The sequence below is a fragment of the Podospora pseudocomata genome, chromosome 4 (assembly GCF_035222375.1).
Source record: "Podospora pseudocomata strain CBS 415.72m chromosome 4, whole genome shotgun sequence".
Taxonomy (NCBI): Eukaryota; Fungi; Ascomycota; class Sordariomycetes; order Sordariales; family Podosporaceae; genus Podospora; species Podospora pseudocomata.
The window spans coordinates 2,387,624-2,406,481 of NC_085888.1; the positions used below are offsets into that span (position 1 = coordinate 2,387,624).

Here is an 18,858-nt window from a genome sequence, read left to right on the forward strand (position 1 = left end):
TATAATACCAGACCTCGGCCAGCCAAACACATGCACGGGAGAGCCATTCGCCCGTCTGCAGGGTTTCAACTATCTGTGCGCCAGTATTGAGCCGTACCAAACACTCTCTCGTCACCTTTCTTTTTTATTTAATACCTCTGCAACAATTATCTACTTGTATTCAAATACTGATTTCATGATGCTTCCGCCCAGGCGACCTGCAGCGAATAGCTGCATCTATGAGCCAGCCCACTTGACAAGAAGGATCAGACTACCAGCCAACGACAGCCAGACAAACCTGCATTGCTTGCATGAGAAAACAGGCATGCGGATGATCTGCTTTCTTTCCCCTCCTTCCCACACTCCACACTACTCCGTTTTTTGCTCTCTGCTAGGTTTATCAAGTTCCCAGTTCCCAGACTGGCGGGCTCCTGACACGTAGGACCATCCACATGGAACAAGAATGGATTGGCAAAGGAGGTTCTGGAAGTGTTCGTGATACCCCGCAAAAACCTACACCCGAAAGAGACTATCTTCCAATGCATAACCAACTTGATTAATTGACACACACCACTAGACGCCATCCCAAATACCGTGCAGGACAGTAGTGTCCCAACCATGCAGTACTATCTCAAGTCTGAAAACGACAGATGACACAAGGGCGTCATCCCATCCGTTTTCCGTTCTTGTCCGCCCAGAACTTTTCAACCTTCGTCTAGTGTCTGAAAAATCAGTGGATGCCAGTTGATGAACCCGTCAAGTTGCCCTTACACAACACCAAACTATTACACAGGTTTGACCAATACACAAGGCATCACAGCATCGAAGTGCACAACACCACGCTAGCAGGTTACGGCGGTACGCTTCTTCTTCCGTGATACCCTTCTGTTTGGAGGTTGTGTATTGGTATCACGCACAACAATAAGTCGATGCCATCTCGAATTTTTTTTCCTCTGTATGAGACAGACAGATGATCACCCGTTGAGACAAAAGAGATCTGAGCCCTATGCTGCCCTTTCCCCGCCACCGACGTAGATCAACGTGGGCTGGGGCCTTAAGGGACTTTTTTAACCTCAGACCTTGTCAGTGCTTTTTTGTCGATCGAATAAGAAAAAAAAAGAAGGCAGACAAGAAAAGTTCCCTCGAGTGAGATATGTCTTGCATCAGACAGTGCACAGTGCTTGCCTTCGGTCGTGATATGTGGTCGTGCTACGCAGCAAGTACCAGTCTCACTCTTATCTTACCCTCATGGCTGACATGACATCCCAGCCATGCGAGCAAAGTGAGCGACGATCCCGCCTCCCTGACCTCCCCGTCTCGGCCCGGGAGAGAGGTGTGGGCGGCAGGCAAGATCATTTCCTTCCCACGCATTTGTTCCCTTGTCTCGGGGGGTTCAATATGTAGTTATTATTGCCCCGTTTCGCTCCGTACATACATCAGTTATTTAACTTGACCACCTTTGTTTTGGTTTTCCTCTGTGCCCCAGAGATACATCCCATCCCCCCATTTCCATCGGATATCTCCTTTGGTGCAACCCTCGTTCTGTCTCGAAGCCCATTGGAAGTACCCAATCCACCCACCCCGGAGAAATCTCCTGACTTCCGGCGCCTGTGGTGGTTGCCTTCCATCAAATCGACTGGGGCAAGGCTCATCCTCGCCTCTTGGAACTGCATCTACGCGGCAGCTTTTTTCAGCCCGACGAATATGTATGTAGGGGGTATCTTGTGTAGGCTTTCGGCAGGTGAGGTAGGCAGGTAAATGCAAGCACCCAACTGCAAGGGTCAGGGTCCCTCACCCATCATCAGCTCAGAGTACCATTGAGGCTTTATTTCCCCCGGGCTATTGTTAGGAACTCCCCTCCTTCTGTAAGGCGTAGCACACACACACACATACATGATACAAAACACAACCCCATCACCTCGACAACCGATCTCAGTGTTCACCTGCCTCAGACAGCAGGTTGATCCAACATTTGTCAATGCCAAACCACCGCCGAGCATATTCTAGAATTTCTTATTACAGTTAACGCTCAGACTCCCTTGAAGATTAACAAGAAAGGGAAAAAGCAAAAACGCGGCCGTTGTGGACAAAATCTGAAACAAGCAACGGCTCTCTCTCTCTCTCTCTCTCTCGTAAAATCCCCCTTGTCCAGTGAAAGGTGGGGTTTAATCAGCACTACGGCTTACCGCCGGGGCACCCGCCGCCAGGAGCCCGGCTAGGCATCACGGCGTAGCCTCCTGTTGGTCACGGGCCTAACCTACTTTGGCATTTCCGTCGAAAAACATCAAAATCACCAGTGGCAGCTCACATGCACAACCACACACATTTGCAAGGCCAAAAGTCGGTCAAAATAAGCCAAAATAAGTGCAAAATGAAGGGGAAAAGCCTGGAGATTCAATACAAGAAATACTTCAATATACATCGCAGCTTCGAGAAATATTAAAACGCATACGTAGGCAGGGTTACAACTTAAACGGCATCACCACACTATCTAATTCAAAACTACCACCCAATTCAACAGCCATTTCAACAGCCAATTCAACAGCTACTAGTCTTGCACTTACAGCTAGCCTAGTAATACGAGCCTTAAAGCCTTTACCTACTACACAGGCCGGGCAGGGTGGAAACAGTAGTGGTTAGAGATAGTTATAGGTAGTATTCACTATTGCGGTAGAAGGTGATTAAATTATTCGTTGTTGGATAGCCCCGCACGAAATTACAGTTGATTTTAGTGTGTTTTGACCGTTTTTCGATGTTTGTGGGATCTTTTACTTGATGTGATGCCTGGTCGGGCTCCACCGCCAGCCAGTGCTTACCGTCCTTCTCGGATCATCAGCCCCGTCCATTGTCCTTACGTACGATTTGTTTTACTTCCGCCGCTATCTCGGAGCGGGAGCGGGCATCGAGTTCATCTGTTTTCCGCACATTGTCGGCATCAATCCGTGAGTATAGGTAAGGTTACGGATACAACCCCCAAAACCCCGATGACGTTGTTGTAGTCACAACCCCAGACACTTCCAAGAGATTGCCCTGTGGAGAAAACCCCTCCCCGGAGCTTGCCAACATCCAACAATTGACAAGCCAGGGCATGCCAGCAGGCAAGGCAGGACGAGGGGAGACGAAACATCTGATGCTACTTGAGCAATGCTTTGTTGGAGGAGAGGAAGTTCAACGTTGTGGTGGAGTGGAGATACCTATTCCTGTTGTCAAAAAAACCTCCCTCGTAAAGATCATGGCTAAAAGGAAGGAAAAACGGTTGTGAAACCAGGCCACCACAGCTTGCTTCCCGGCCTTACGGGTTGGAACAAGAAACATTAATTGTTCTCTGATATATGGGCTCGGTTGTCCGCCTGTGCCGGGTATTCACCGAGGACTGTAGTAGTATTCGTATGATGTTTCCTTGTTTGAGAGAGGGTCTTTGCTGCAGTCATCAAGGAGCTTGGAAGAATAAGTAGCCGAGCTGTGGTGCTTTGTCGAAAAGGAGGCTCTGGGGGGTTCACGGGCCAACAAAACCAACATGAAAACATGGGGAGAAATCCTAATTCAGATCCTGCCAGTCAAAATGCGAGATGCGAGAGAGGCAGAATCAATTGATGGAGGGGGGCCGTCGTTGTAGATAGAGAGAGTGGTCTTGGGTTGGAACGACACGCAGCGATTGGTGCAACACGCTCAGTCGCGCAAAAGAAGAGAAGCGGCCTGAGCCGCGTTTCCGATCGCGTCATTCCACTTCTGGAAAAGCCAAGGCTCGCCTTGCTGGGCACAGGGCAGGTTAGACAGTGCCGACAAGGGACTAAGATGTACTGTGCTAGAGTTGGAGCTGGGGTTGGAGCTGTGATGAAGATTCCCTGTCTGCGACGTTAACAAAGGCGGCGCTTAGGGGGATGATGGTGGTTGTGATGAGGTGAACACCGAGAGAACCTCGCTTGCAGAGAACACACGGAAGACTGAGAAAGTGAGATCATGTCGGAGATGCCTCTCATTCTGGAAGTTTGGAAGATTGAACTCGAGCTGACAGCTCTTCGTTGTCGAACATGGACCAATCAGCGGCCAAGACCGCCAGCTGACCGGCGGCTGCAGCACAACGACAATCTCCGCTCCAGAGAATTCTCAGCATGCAACAGCACCCGATTGCACAAGTGGCATACGATTCAAGCGACACTGAAGGATATCAATCAGAAGCTCGCCAAGTGGTGATTTTACCCTATCTGATAAGCAACGCCACAATCACATTTGCATCACCCCAGAATTACCGCCCGCCATGGACGCCGAAATCAGATCGGTCGTGCCGAACATCGACCCCGTGATTTCCGAGTACTCGGCCGGCTACCTGACCCATGCCTCCACAGCTTGGTCCGGGTCCGGGGACGAGGAGGCCACCGGCCCGTCTCCGCTCGACGAGGCTGCCATTGCTATCACCGACCTGCTCGTCTCTGCCTCTGGCAACCCCAGCCCTGCTCAGCGAGAGAAGATCCAAGGTCTCGTTCAGAAGTGGGTGGACAAGTATGCTGCCGCCACCGACAAGCTCGATAGGAGAGGCCCTGCCGTCCGGCGTCTGGACCAGACCATTCAAGTGAGCTCGCAAAGGAACATGTCCTCGACTCTTGCCGTTGCCACTGGTGGTGTTGATCTGGAGTCGGCCAATGTCAGGAAGGTCGAGTCCAAGGTCGATAAGAAGAAGCTCGAGAAGGCCGAGAGGAAGATTGCCGCCAAGCAGAGCAAGAAGACCTACAAGACGGTCGAGTATGAGGCTTCGCGCCTCCTTAACCAACCAGATAACACTCAGTCGTATGAGGATTTCTACATGGCTGTCAACCCGCTGCAGCTGGGTGGTGCCCAGAGCGGCAAGTCCAAGGATATCAAGATCGACAACATCGATGTCTCGATTGGTGGCAGCAGAATCTTGACCGATACCACTTTGACTCTTGCCTATGGTCACCGCTACGGTCTCGTTGGTAACAACGGTGTGGGTAAATCTACTCTTCTGAGAGCTCTGTCTCGAAGAGAGGTTCCTATCCCGACTCATATCTCTATTCTGCACGTCGAGCAAGAGATTATGGGTGATGATACCCCAGCCTTGCAGGCCGTGTTGGATGCCGATGTTTGGCGCAAGGTGTTGTTGAAGGAACAGGCCGTATGTTTAATTTTCCCAACCTATTAGGGCAGTTGCTAACAAGACAAACAGGAAATCACAACGAAACTGGCAGACATCGAAGCCCAGCGTTCTGGTATGGCAGACACTGCAACGGATGCCGCGAGACTAGACAAGGACCGTGAAGCCCTTGACAGCCGGCTTGGTGATATCCAGGGCAAGCTTGCCGAAATGGAGTCCGATAAAGCTGAATCCAGGGCTGCCAGTATTCTGGCTGGTCTTGGTTTCTCACCTGAAAGACAGCAGTTTGCCACCAAGACATTCTCTGGTGGTTGGCGTATGCGTCTGGCACTTGCTAGAGCTCTTTTCTGCGAGCCTGATCTTTTGCTTCTCGACGAACCGTCCAACATGTTGGACGTTCCGTCTATCACCTTCCTTTCCAACTACCTTCAAGGCTACCCCAGCACCGTTCTTGTCGTATCTCACGACAGAGCCTTCCTCAACGAGGTGGCAACCGACATCATTCATCAACACTCCATGCGTCTTGACTACTACCGTGGTGCCAACTTTGAGTCCTTCTATGCCACCAAGGAGGAGCGGAGAAAGGTGGCCAAGAGAGAGTACGAGAACCAGATGGCACAGCGTGCCCATCTCCAAGCCTTCATCGACAAGTTCCGTTACAATGCCGCCAAGTCATCGGAAGCTCAATCCCGTATCAAGAAGTTGGAGAAGATGCCTGTTCTCGAGCCTCCTGAGGCTGAGTACAGCGTGCACTTCAAGTTCCCAGATGTCGAAAAGATGACCCCACCAATCGTCCAAATGTCTGAGGTCACCTTTGGCTACACACCAGACAAGATTCTTCTCAGAAATGTTGATTTGGATGTTCAGCTCGACTCCAGAATTGGTATTGTTGGACCCAACGGTGCTGGTAAGACAACAATTCTCAAGCTTCTCATCGGAAAGCTACAGCCCACATCCGGCACCATCACTCAGAACCCTCGTCTTCGTATTGGCTTCTTTGCCCAGCATCACGTTGATGCTCTTGATCTCAATGCCAGTGCCGTCACCTTCATGGCCAAGACCTACCCTGGCAGGACGGATGAAGAGTACCGTCGCCAGCTGGGTGCCTTTGGCATCACTGGCACAACTGGTCTGCAAAAGATGGAACTTCTTTCTGGTGGTCAAAAGTCTCGTGTTGCTTTTGCTTGTTTGGCGCTTACCAACCCTCACATCTTGGTTCTGGATGAACCTTCCAATCACTTGGATATTGAGGCCATGGATGCCTTGTCCGAGGCTCTACAGCAGTTCCAGGGCGGTGTGCTGATGGTTTCTCACGACGTTACGATGTTGCAGACAGTGTGCACGTCGTTGTGGGTTTGTGATAATGGCACGGTGGAGAAGTTCCCTGGTGATGTCCAGGCTTACAAGAAGAGGATTACTGCACAGGCCGATGCAGCTGGTGTTGCGAAGCAGCTCCTTTAAGTTTGATTATATAGCATAAATGATATGAACATCAGAAGTTTTTTTTTGAAGCATTGTGTGCCTTATATCAGGCAGTTTGTTTGATACGGATAATGATGAATGATATCGAGATGGGTGAATAATCATGAGGTCCGATCATTTGCCATGTTGCTCTCGGGCGAAAGAACTGAGTCGTTCCTGGCCGGGACATCTTCCGCTGCTCAACTTGTGATACGGATTATAAAGGCCATATCCATGCATGACGGTGAATTCCTATCCACATAGCCAGCATCTGATATCAATAATAACATATCCCTCAAAACCAGTCTGGTGATGTGTTGTCAAAGGTGTTCTCAAGGCTTGGTGTGTGAGGTTAGTTTGGGCCAAACGCGACTAGCGCGTCGTGGTTCCCCCTCCCGAATCTGGCGAATGAGAGTAAACAATGGACAACGCAGGGACCACCCGGCAGCTGGGACTTCCCCCGATTCTTCGCTCCATTGGTGGTGCCTGATCCCCACTTGGCAGCAGTGGCAGCAGCGGTGAACAGTCGTCGCCTTTCATTTCCTTGCCCCCAAAAATCAACAAATCTCTCCTTTCCCCTACCAAAATCTCCACCGGCTGCTTTTCAGACCCGACGTCGCCTGTTGTCCACCTTCGACCTTCTTCACTTCTTTATCGTCAAAGTCGTAAACCACCATCCCAGTAAAACCGCCAAAATGCGTGAGATTGTAAGTTATCGCCAGCTCCATGCCCAAGAACCCAAAAGACACGTCCCTGTGGCTTTTTTGGTCCCTGACCCAAAACCCCACCCTCGGGATCACGCCGCAGCAGAGCTTCCTGGGACGATCTCAGGTCGACCGAGGGCTGCCATGGCGATGGTGCAGTAAACAATATCATGACGATGATAGCTAACTGTTGTCTTCTCTTCAACAGGTCCATCTTCAGACCGGTCAGTGCGTAAGTAACCGGTCGACTCGAATCCATCTACCACCACAGCTTGACCGTACTGACACTGCCCTCCCAGGGTAACCAAATTGGTGCCGCCTTCTGGTATGTCAAACCACGCTTGCGACTTGGGAGTTGATAATGTCACAAGTGATTAAAACTGACACCTTCTACAGGCAGATTATCTCCGGCGAGCACGGCTTGGACAGCAATGGCGTGTATGTGTTATCGTCGGGCCTTGCATCATTCGAATAACCACTCACCGCTCCCATAGGTACAACGGCACTTCCGAGCTCCAGCTCGAGCGCATGAATGTCTACTTCAACGAGGTACATACCCAACACGATGCCTTCACCGCTGTCACATCACCATATCATGGCTAACAACTTTGTTCCTTCAGGCTTCCGGCAACAAGTATGTTCCCCGCGCTGTCCTCGTCGATCTCGAGCCCGGCACCATGGACGCTGTCCGTGCCGGTCCCTTCGGCCAGCTCTTCCGCCCCGACAACTTCGTCTTCGGCCAGTCCGGTGCTGGCAACAACTGGGCCAAGGGTCATTACACTGAGGGTGCTGAGCTCGTTGACCAGGTCCTCGACGTTGTCCGTCGTGAGGCCGAAGGCTGCGACTGCCTCCAGGGTTTCCAGATCACCCACTCCCTTGGTGGTGGTACCGGTGCCGGTATGGGTACCCTTTTGATCTCCAAGATCCGCGAGGAGTTCCCCGACCGTATGATGGCCACCTTCTCCGTCGTGCCATCGCCCAAGGTTTCCGACACCGTTGTTGAGCCCTACAACGCCACCCTCTCCGTCCATCAGCTTGTTGAGAACTCCGACGAGACCTTCTGCATTGACAACGAGGCTCTCTACGACATCTGCATGCGCACCCTCAAGCTCCCTAACCCCTCGTATGGTGATCTCAACCACCTCGTCTCCGCCGTCATGTCCGGTGTGACCGTTTCTCTCCGTTTCCCCGGCCAGCTCAACTCTGATCTCCGCAAGTTGGCTGTCAACATGGTTCCTTTCCCTCGTCTCCACTTCTTCATGGTCGGCTTCGCTCCCCTGACCAGCCGTGGCGCCCACTCTTTCCGCGCCGTGTCCGTTCCCGAGTTGACCCAGCAGATGTTCGACCCCAAGAACATGATGGCTGCTTCCGACTTCCGCAACGGTCGTTACCTCACTTGCTCTGCCATCTTGTAAGTTTTGCCAGGCTTCATTGATTAACCAGCAAGTTTCAAAGTATACTGACTCTGTTTCTAGCCGTGGCAAGGTCTCTATGAAGGAGGTTGAGGATCAGATGCGCAACGTGCAGAACAAGAACTCGTCTTACTTCGTTGAGTGGATTCCCAACAACGTCCAGACCGCTCTCTGCTCCATCCCTCCCCGTGGCCTCAAGATGTCGTCGACCTTCGTCGGTAACTCTACTGCTATCCAGGAGCTCTTCAAGCGCATTGGCGAGCAGTTCACTGCCATGTTCCGTCGCAAGGCTTTCTTGCATTGGTACACTGGTGAGGGTATGGACGAGATGGAGTTCACTGAGGCTGAGTCCAACATGAACGATCTCGTTTCGGAGTACCAGCAATACCAGGATGCTGGTGTTGATGAGGAGGAGGAGGAGTACGAGGAGGAGGCCCCCGCTGAGGAGGAGTAGAACACCAACGACGTGTCCCCTCTACTGCCGGCGGCTGGCCCACAGGATCATGCCGGCGTTGATATTGAGCATCATCCAATAGGCGGCTTGTCGACGGATCGTTTGTTGGCTTAAGGATGACTAACCCTGTTTGGAAGCGTTCTTGACGTGTAGCCCTTTTTTGTTGGTGGATAATGGATTATTGATTATATCAGTTGGGCCCGCCGTTGAAAAAGCTGCTTCTGTGACATCTTTCTTTTTGCCCCGTGCCTTCAGTTCTTTGTTGCGATGGAGCCGGAGTTTCGTCGGTGGGGGGTTGATCCGGTCAAAATACTAGACATGGAGGCTGGGTCCATCTGGGATGGCCTCCTTTTTTTCAAACATAGTACATTAGAAAATATATGCGCACGCATGGTGGTAATTACCATTGGAGTTTTTTTGCTTGCTTAGCCTGTTAGGTTACTTGTGTGTGATCTTGCTGTGTGATGTTGTTTGTGATTACTGGGGATCTGCTGGGTGTGGTCTCTTAACGTGGACATACCTTAGCATGAGGGCTAGGTGTGTGTATATTTTTGAGTCAAGATCTAGACTTATTCATCTGGTGGCCAACGAGATGGGTTCTGACCGCCTCCTTAGGATGTGTGGTACTTGTTTATGGTATCATTTCGGGAATGGGACAGACTTGGAGGTAGGAGAGAGTATGAGCGGCTGTGAGTTTTCTGGCCAGAGGAGGGAGGAGCTTGAAACCGGTAGGGTGTGTGGCTTGGAAAAGGGCGGTTATTATGGTGTTCGGGGGAAGGGGGTCACTGAAGATCATTGGTTTTTGCGGTGAGGTTCAGGTAGGTGTACAAGATACGGGGTGGCAGTTCACTTGGGTTGATCGCCGCGCTTTTTTGGAGAGGGGGATAGATGCTGGGAGAAAAGCTTGGGGGCTTAAAAGATGGTCAAACTAATTCTCTTTAAAACACTTCTCAGCTATCTTTCAAAGCCTATTTACTCGGTACTTTTCAAGGTCTATCAACTATCTATCAAGGCAAGGTTTCTGGATACCATCTTGCGTGAGAGACCCATAATCATTAACATCCTTCTGTGGTACTATTCAATACATACATATACACCCCCTGTCTAAGAAGATATTTACATGGACATTTTCTTGGCCCCCACCCCCCTTTCCCTTCATAGCCCATCCCAGGCTACCTATGCTATTACTTTCCATCCCGGTACATATCCTCATGTTTTTGGTTGTCCACCATGCAATTCGCCCCCCTAATCCCCTTCCCCCTTCAAACTCCAAAGTGATTTGCCTCGCCCCTATGCACAACTGTTTATAAGAAGCCAAAATGCGCACACCGTTTTCCTTCCTTCCACTATCTCGACCCAGAAACAAAAACCAAACGCCATGAAACCATTTGCTGGACCCGTCAACGAGCCTGGCTTCCGTTTACATACGTCCCATTCCCGTTGGCCTGGCCATTCACACCGTTCCCATTCGCCTGACTCTGCGGTGGGACATTCTCATACCCGTGATGTTGGTGCTGGACATCAGTAGGACTATCATGCACCACCATCCCAGTCAACCCATTCATCGTGCTTCCTCTCCTAACCAGAGAAATAGTCGTGTTCATCGTCGCCGTCCTCGTCATAACCGGGCTCCCCGTGCGAGTCCGTCGCAGCCTCGGTACGGCCCTCCCAGTCTCACGCTCCGCCTCACAATTCCCACAAGCGCCCGCGCCCCCTGCAATCGCCAACCGTCTGAACAACGGATACAAGTCATGAGCCATGGGCCTTTTAGTAAAATCCGCATCCATCATGGCTCGAATCACAGGCAATATCTCCTTGATCGCAGCCGCCGATTCGGCCTTCTTGGGGTTGCTGTCGATGAGCCGGTCCGCAATCTGGCACAGGTGGAAGAGGTAGGCATCAAGACGTTCGAGGGACTCCGAGTACTTGAACTCCCCCAGGTTGTCCGTCCTCAATTGCTGCTCGGCGAAATCAGGCGGTCGCCCCAGCAATGTGGTGGCCATTTCTAGGAACACACAACCAAGGGAAAAGACATCGGACCGCTCGTCTCGCTGGGTTTCGTTGATGGCCTCGGGGTCGGCGTACTTGAGTGTCTTGGGCGTGGGTCCTTCCGAGTGCTGACCGGTCTCAAAGTGCTTTGACAAGCCAAAATCGGTTAGTACGGGAAGAAGAAAATCGTCAATGACAATATTTTCGGGCTTGATATCTTTGTGCCGGATTCGAATGTTACTTCTGTGGAGGAATGCCACGGCTTGTGACAAGCATCCGAAATACGTGTGCAGGGCGGCCTCGTTTTCTGGCTCGCGATTGTTGATGATGTGGTTCATGAAGAAGCGGAGGTTGCATTGTGCTGGAGGGTACATGGCGATGCCCAGTATGTGCTTCTTGATTTGTTGATCAACTCTGATAGCTTTGACCTTCGCTCTCTGCTGCCTCCTCACCCCAGTTGAGATGCAGTAATCTTCAAAGCTGGCCACGTAAACAACGATATGGGGGTGTTTGATCGAGGCCATGTTCCTTACTTCCTCCAAGGCCAGCATCCTGACGTGGCTGTCAGGCCCGGGTGGCCGTAAATTATCCTTGCAAGTGATAATCTTCAAGGCAAGCGGCCGCCGATATGGATATCCTTCAGGGACATTGACTTTGTATACGACCGTGGTTCCAGATTCTCCAAGCTGCTCGCCGATCTGAATGAACGGATGGGGGGCCCTGATATATTCCTTATTGGCATGGTGGAAGACCTTGTGCTTGCTATCATCAAGCCCTGCTCTTTCCACTGGCCGGATCCAAGCTTCGCCCGTCTCACGGCCGTCCTCGTCCCAGATGAAGTGCTCGTCGTCTCGCCAGTCTAGGAACTCATCAAGCGTAATAGGCTGTGACTGGGTGATAGACTGGCTACTGTTGGCCGAATCGAACGACATGGGAAGTGCCTGTGTGACAGGCTCCGCAACGCAGGACACAACCAGGTCCTGTGTCCGGTGGGTGTCTGTTGAGCGACAAAATGCAGTAGTAGTAGTAGTAGTAGTAGTAGTAGTAGTAGTAGTAGTAGTAGTAGTAGTAGTAGCAGCAGGAGGAGGAGAAAAGATTTGAAATGGGGATGCAGTGACAGCCGCGCTCAGCATTTGTGTGAGGGTGCACGAACAGGAGGAGGAGTGGCCGGTTTGGCAAAACTGAACGGTTAGAATTGGTAAAGAAACAGGGAAGACTGGCGAATGAAGTTGAAAAGGCGGGTTGGAAGGAGGCGGACAAGAATTCGCTGGGCAGATTTTGTGTAGTAGTCTGTTCGCTCTCACCGATGTGTGTACAACAGTGGTCAGCTAAACACGCGCTTGACACTGTTTTTGGAGAGGACACACAGCCTTAGCCAATGTCACCAATCCAATCGACGCCGTGATTCAGCATGCTGCGCAATGCGGCTTGGGTCGTAGGGCCGTCCTGGGGGACCAATGAAAAGTGTTGGAGCGTACCTGGGTTATCCTACAGGGAGTGAGGTGCCGGATGGAAGATGCGTGAGGAAGTCCAGCGCGGTACCGGGTTGGAATCTGACTGTCTTCTCAAAAGGAACGGGCCGGGCGCAGCCTAAGTCTGTCGCCCTGTGGCACGCCCCGCAATGCATGCGTGGCAGCGGCAGTTGAAGCTGTTCATGGGTGCCTGATGGTGGGGTCCATCTGACACCTACCCTGACCGATGTCCTGATGTGGTAATCGCCATCGATTTGGAAGTTCGGGGTAGTAAACAGTCACACGTGGAAAGTAAATAAGCTCTGTGAATCACACCTTAAACTTTAAAATGAGCCATGCCCCAGAATCGGAGGGGTACTGAGTAGAGTGCACCTTCCTCCGGCCTGGATGACGAGCGGTGAAAGGGTAGAGGGTTAGGGTGCGAGATAATGTGGTTCGACTTACACGGGCTCTGCTCGCTGCCGAAATACACACCGAAAAGGCAGGTGACCCAAAACTTTGACAGATGACCACGTATATAGTTGGTTTGAAATTTTGCAGCTGTGAACGCTCGTACAATGTTGGAAAGAACGTATATCTTGGCTTTCCCATTCCACTGACCGGAGGCGTTCCACCCCGATTGCCTTGAGATGTCGAGATTTTGAGCATCATGACTCTTGCGGGTTCTTTATCACGAGAAATGACGAGGCTCTTAAACTTTAACCCGAAGTCAGATATCCAAACTAAGTACCTACGCTATACGTGTTGGCCGAGGCTTTCGATCACAGTATGGGTGCTGTCTGTGAGCGGGGCAAGTGGTTCCCAGAACTGTTGGTAAATACGAGCAATGAGAAAATATGATGGAATGTGAGCCTGTCAAGAATAGATACGACTATACATTATTTCATTAGCTTCAAACTTTCATGAGATGTGAGAATGTTGTGAAGTCAGTGAAGGGCTCTTGCACACCACACAGTGTTCTCGTTGTGGTGGCGTGCAGGGTTCCAGTCTGTCAGATTCGGCTCTGACGAGCTTGCCGTCTGCTCGGTTCTGCTTGAGGTAAAGTTTGCCTGAGACACAACTGGTTCATGCCGTCATAAGGGCCTTGGAGGGTTATGCCGCTGGAAAAGAAGCAGATTTATGTAAGGATAGTTTGGATGTTTGGGCCTGCAAATATTCCTATACAAAAGCAAAATCTCAGCAGCTGTAGCATCAATTGGAACTAGCCGCCCGGCTAGCTCAATCGGTAGAGCGTGAGACTCTTAAGGAGTACTCCGAAATCTCAAGGTTGTGGGTTCGACCCCCACGTCGGGCTCAATTCCCGTCTCAGACGATTATTTTTGCTAGATTCGTCTCTCGCTTCTTTTTTCTTGCTTGTGTGTATTATTTCACAACACAACGCTCGGAGATATCCGTCCAGGGTTGTGTTGGACCATACATATGATCAATCCCTTGCGTCTGACAGGAAGGCTGTCCACTCCCGTATGCTCTCTTACACCATAGACACCTTCTTAACGTGGAAACCGGCTCTCTAGTTCGATGACACAAACTCCACAAAAACGTCGACGATCATCTAGCCAGGAGCATCAGGTGACCTTTTCCTGTCTCCTTGTAGAGTTCAGGATCGAGATTCATAAAACACGCGTGGCACACTGCCACACTGCTCCAAGGTTGACATCGAACAAGAGCAGTCACATCGCAGGGAGACTGGCGGCTACAATATCTCTTTCATCATAGTTGTTGATCAAACCCGCAAACACGTGGAGTTGGCTTCGACGAAGGCAACCGGGCATTCCGAGAGAAGCAAGAATAGCAGACCGAATGTGCGAGCCCAAACAAGGAGCCCCGAGTTATCCCCTGGCCTCTCGGATCTTTATCTATTATTTCGCTCTACTTGCTCGGATTTAACTTTCTGGTAGTGTGCAGTGGCAGGAAACGCCTGGCGACGGACATGCTCCTGGTGAGCTGTATGTAGGCTGGACACGGCTCCGAAAGTTGCATTTCACTGATGTGCGTCCAGGGCGGAGATTGTGTCCGATATGCGGGCCGGAGGAAAGGAGAGAGCCACTTGGGCAGGTTCGAAACTCGGGCATTTTCGTATTGGCTCTGCATTGTGCATACCTTCATCAGTGAAAAAGATATTTGTGACTTGCGGGGGAGCTATCACCAACTTTCGCTGCCTCTCTCGCTTGCCAGGGCCGACCAGGATCCCCGCGACAGAGGGGTCAACCCCGCAAAGATGTTCCACCAATGGTCTAGCCCTTTGCCGACCCCTGTGTGAGGTGCTCACATGCTTTTGCAAAATGCACAGAGCACACAGAACACACATGGGAAAAAAGTGCGACGACAGTTCCAGGTTGTCCAACGAGGGGAAAAAAAGGGTGAGCCGAAACGAACATTGCGCATTGCATTGCGACCGCCCCCGGAACGCCGTTACGGGGACTAAAACTACTACCTACCTGACCAGGTCTACACAACACACGCCCCTAATGTGGCAGCAGCAAATCTCGCGGTCGTGGTCGTGGTCATGGACCAGCCGTCCCAGCTGTATCAGCCATACCAGCCGTAGCTGTAGTAGCAACAGCAACAAAGCCAATCGAAGTACTGTTCCCATTGGGGCGCTGTCCGTCTACTACTCCCGCGCTCGGCTTAAACAGAGTTGTGAGAATAGCTAGGGCCAGGCCTTAGATGACGTACCCCTCCTGGTCTGTCAGCCTGCCCGCATTCCGTCCCTCCAACCCCGCGCCGTCTCTCCTTTATCAGTCCCGGCAGTACCACCCCCTACAGTGCCCCGTTCGGTACCGCATTCATATCCTATTCATCCGCCATATCCTGTTATCATCCCCCCCCGACTCAATCCTCTGCAGCAGAAGCGCCTTCGACCTTTTCACTCTACTGCCTGGTCGCCCCGGAAGAACAAGACATCATCATCAACAACAACAACAACAACAACAACAACAACAACAACAGCACACAGCATGGGCGACCTTGGCGACTTCAATCCCATTCGTTTCGAAGAAGGCGGCATGGTGATAGACATACCCACGCTGAACCTCGACTCCCTGAAGAAGCCCGAAGCAACCATCACCCCTCTGTACCCCGACCACATTCCCACCCTCGAGACGCCCAACTTACATCCGCACCATGATAAACACCTGCCGCGGGGCATTGAGGAGACACCCGAGGAACAGCGGCGCCACTGGTTTGTGGGCAGTATCGACCAGGGAACAACGTCATCTCGGTTCCTAATATTCAACGGAGAAGGCGACCCAGTTGCCAGTCACCAACTCGAGTTCGAGAACCTGTATCCTAAATCCGGGTATGTTGAAGAGCCCGCCACCTGACCCGCATCCCGTTGCTTTGGTCTCCGCTTCCCTGCCTCATCCGCCTCCACCTCCGCATGTGTCGCTCATTGCGGAGACCCCTCTGCTAACACAGTATTGATCTACAGATGGCACGAGCACGAACCGTTGGAGCTTCTCGCCTCCGTGGAGGAATGCATCGATGAGGCGATGCGCAAGTTTGTCGATCTGGGGTACCGAAAATCAGACATTCGGTCCATTGGCATCACCAATCAAAGAGAAACGACAGTAGTATGGGACAACAACACCGGCGAGCCCCTTTACAACGCCATTGTCTGGCCCGATACCAGAACCAAAGATCTGGTGAGGGACCTCAAGTCCCGTGACCAGGCCGACACATTGACAGACCTTTGTGGTCTGCCGCTATCAACATATCCCAGCAGTGTCAAGCTCATGTGGCTCATCGAAAACGTCGAGGCCGTAAAACAAGCCTATGAGGAGGGTCGCCTCGCCTTTGGAACAGTCGACTCATGGCTGATATATAAGCTCAACGGCGGGGCCAAAGCGGCAAAGCCCATCCATGTCACCGATAGCACAAATGCTAGCAGAACCATGTTTATGAATCTGCACACTCTCCAGTACGACGACAATCTGCTCAAGTTCTTTGGTATCGACAGAAGCAAGATCCACCTTCCCAAGATCGTTCCATCATCAGATCCATGTTGCTTTGGGAAAATTGCCAAGGGCGCATTGTCGGGAGTGCAGATTGCCGGGTGCCTGGGAGACCAGTCTAGTGCGTTGGTCGGCCAGTGTGGTTTCAGTCCGGGTCAAGCCAAAAACACCTACGGCACCGGTTGCTTCTTACTCTACAACGTTGGTACCAAGCCGGTCATTTCAAAATATGGTCTTTTGGCAACAGTCGCCTACGACTTTGGCGGTGGCCGCAAGCCCGTCTACGCCTTGGAGGGAAGCATAGCCGTCGCCGGATCCGGTGTCAAGTTCCTCATGAACAACTTGGGATTTGTTGACAAGTCAAGCGCCATCACTGAGCTGGCCGAATCAGTCGAGGATAACGGCGGTGTTGTTTTTGTCACCGCTTTCAGTGGTCTGTTTGCCCCCTATTGGATTGATGATGCCAAGGGCACAATTTGTAAGCACACCTCTCTCCCCCATCTGCATTGCCCCTTAATTGCTAACGTATGCGTCTAGTTGGCATCACGCAACACACACAAAAAGGTCACATTGCTCGGGCCACACTGGAAGCCACGTGTTTCCAGACGAAGGCCATCTTGGACGCCATGGAAAAGGACTCCAATGCCAAACTCGAGTCTCTTGCGGTTGATGGTGGCCTGTCAAACTCTGACCTCTGCATGCAAACGCAGGCCGATATCACGGGCATCCCGGTTGATCGTCCAGGCATGAGAGAGACGACAGCCTTGGGTGCAGCCATTGCTGCTGGGCTGGCAACAGGTGTCTGGAAGGAGTTGAATGACCTGAAGGATGTGAATCAGGCCGGTAGGAAGGTGTTCAAGCCGAATATGGAGAGGAAACAAGCAGAGAAGCTGTTCAAGAAGTGGGAGCAAGCTGTTGAGATGAGCAGGGGGTGGGTTAATGAGGTTGCCGATGGTGAGGAGGAGTGAGTGGAAGGATATGATGTTTCAAAAGGTGTTATTGCAGGAGTTGGGGTTCGGAGGTCTCGTTGTTTCTTTCAATTTGGGCGGCATTCTGGGTTGGTGGATCTAAGCGGCACGGCATCATGGTTTGTTTGGGTTTGGGTCGATGTTTTCGACTCGAAATGGAATGGAAAGGGAGAGAAAGGGATATACTGATCACGATTGTGTGGATACCCTTTGGCTTGGTGTGTATTTTTATGCGGTGGGGAGGTGGTTTTGTACGTACATAACCTTACGGGAGTGGTGGGTTTGAAGGGAACTGGGTGTTTGAGAGATAGTTCCAACGAAGAGTACTGCTTCGATAAATCAACTTTGGGGTTCGATGCCTGATGCTTATCAGTGAGAGGGGCTGTCTCCTCCCAGCCGTCAAAACCTTAAGCCTTCCTAGGCCACATGAGCCAACATTTTAAAAGCCACAGCTCCACAACCAGGGACGGGGATGAAGGCGTACTTGGTGAGATTACTGAGCTTGAATAACCACATATGGAAGCTTGTCCCAGCACGGATTAACCCAATCGCAGGTGAGAATGGTGTCGTGCACCCTGTGCGATTAAGACTTAGGACCCTCCCCCGCAAGGAGGACAACGACCACGACGGAAACACGACATACGAGATGGACTTTTGTTGGCAAATGCGCCGTTGCCGATATCACCTATTATAACATGGCATTCCGAATGTTTGGCGACATTTTGAAAGTCCTGCTTGATTATGGGGACGGGATCAAGCTGGACGCGCCGCTTACGCCCCCGGATAGCAGCGAGTCGGATACGGGCTTTCTGCTGGCGTCTGCAGTGGATTCCATAAAGGCATCATGGGATCCTGAAGGGTTCTTTACGAAGGTGTTGCTGGAGGAGGCGACGGAGAAGAACTGGTCGGGCAGGAAGAAGGGAAGCGATGAGCGATGCATCGGCGAGGGCTGTGGAGGGGCATTGGTCCTGGCATTTGGCCGGGGCCGGTGAAGGCGCTTGTGGAGCACGGAGCCGAGGTACCTGATCACCTCGACGAGGCAGAGCTGGATAAGATTGATAAGATGCTTCGTCGATTTGCTGTGTTGGATAGGAAACGAGCAAGGGTCGAAAAGGAGCAGCAGACAGAATAGAAAGAATAAGAGCAGCAGAAAGAAACGGAGTAGAAGGAATAGGTGAGTCTCTGGAGGAGGAGAAAGCCTTGACGGGAGGTGTCCAAGATACGAGGTTTTGGCCTCAGGTACGTACTGCCGAGCGGAGCTGGGGCTTTTGGATGGGATACCTACCCACTTCAGCAAGGTGGTGGTCAAGCAGTTATATTTGCCTACTTGATGCCCACTGGCTTTGTGAAGAACGT

General features: G+C 51.6%; 5 protein-coding genes and 1 non-coding gene across 6 annotated transcripts; 5 read left to right on the plus strand and 1 right to left on the minus strand.

Annotated features, from left to right (window-relative positions):
* The first annotated feature begins 3,834 nt into the window (after positions 1–3,834).
* On the plus strand, positions 3,835–6,601 carry GCN20 (ATP-binding cassette, regulator of translational elongation). The gene is made up of 2 exons (XM_062890227.1): positions 3,835–5,110; positions 5,162–6,601. Exons 1-2 carry the CDS (start codon positions 4,238–4,240, stop codon positions 6,548–6,550), a joined length of 2,262 nt encoding a protein of 753 aa, XP_062743720.1. The 5' UTR covers positions 3,835–4,237; the 3' UTR covers positions 6,551–6,601.
* Positions 6,602–7,063: 462 nt separating this feature from the next.
* On the plus strand, positions 7,064–9,532 carry TUB2 (beta-tubulin). Its single transcript, XM_062890226.1, has 7 exons — positions 7,064–7,257; positions 7,463–7,486; positions 7,554–7,579; positions 7,651–7,692; positions 7,749–7,803; positions 7,875–8,665; positions 8,730–9,532. The coding sequence occupies exons 1-7, from the start codon at positions 7,246–7,248 to the stop codon at positions 9,118–9,120; spliced, it is 1,341 nt and encodes a 446-aa protein (XP_062743721.1). The 5' UTR covers positions 7,064–7,245; the 3' UTR covers positions 9,121–9,532.
* A 988-nt stretch (positions 9,533–10,520) lies between these two features.
* QC762_407620 (uncharacterized protein) lies at positions 10,521–12,041 on the minus strand (the record flags this gene model as incomplete). The annotated part of the gene is made up of 1 exon (XM_062890225.1): positions 10,521–12,041. One exon carries the CDS (start codon positions 12,039–12,041, stop codon positions 10,521–10,523), a length of 1,521 nt encoding a protein of 506 aa, XP_062743722.1.
* Positions 12,042–13,788: 1,747 nt separating this feature from the next.
* On the plus strand, positions 13,789–13,875 carry QC762_0068790. Its single transcript has one exon. It is a non-coding gene; the product is annotated as a tRNA-Lys (tRNA).
* A 636-nt stretch (positions 13,876–14,511) lies between these two features.
* Positions 14,512–14,841, plus strand: QC762_0068800 (uncharacterized protein; the record flags this gene model as incomplete). Its single annotated transcript, XM_062883712.1, has 2 exons — positions 14,512–14,520; positions 14,581–14,841. The coding sequence occupies 2 exons, from the start codon at positions 14,512–14,514 to the stop codon at positions 14,839–14,841; spliced, it is 270 nt and encodes an 89-aa protein (XP_062743723.1).
* Positions 14,842–15,538: 697 nt separating this feature from the next.
* GUT1 (Glycerol kinase) lies at positions 15,539–17,924 on the plus strand (the record flags this gene model as incomplete). Its single annotated transcript, XM_062890224.1, has 3 exons — positions 15,539–15,879; positions 16,012–17,012; positions 17,072–17,924. The coding sequence occupies 3 exons, from the start codon at positions 15,539–15,541 to the stop codon at positions 17,500–17,502; spliced, it is 1,773 nt and encodes a 590-aa protein (XP_062743724.1). The 3' UTR covers positions 17,503–17,924.
* Between the last annotated feature and the right edge of the window lie 934 nt (positions 17,925–18,858).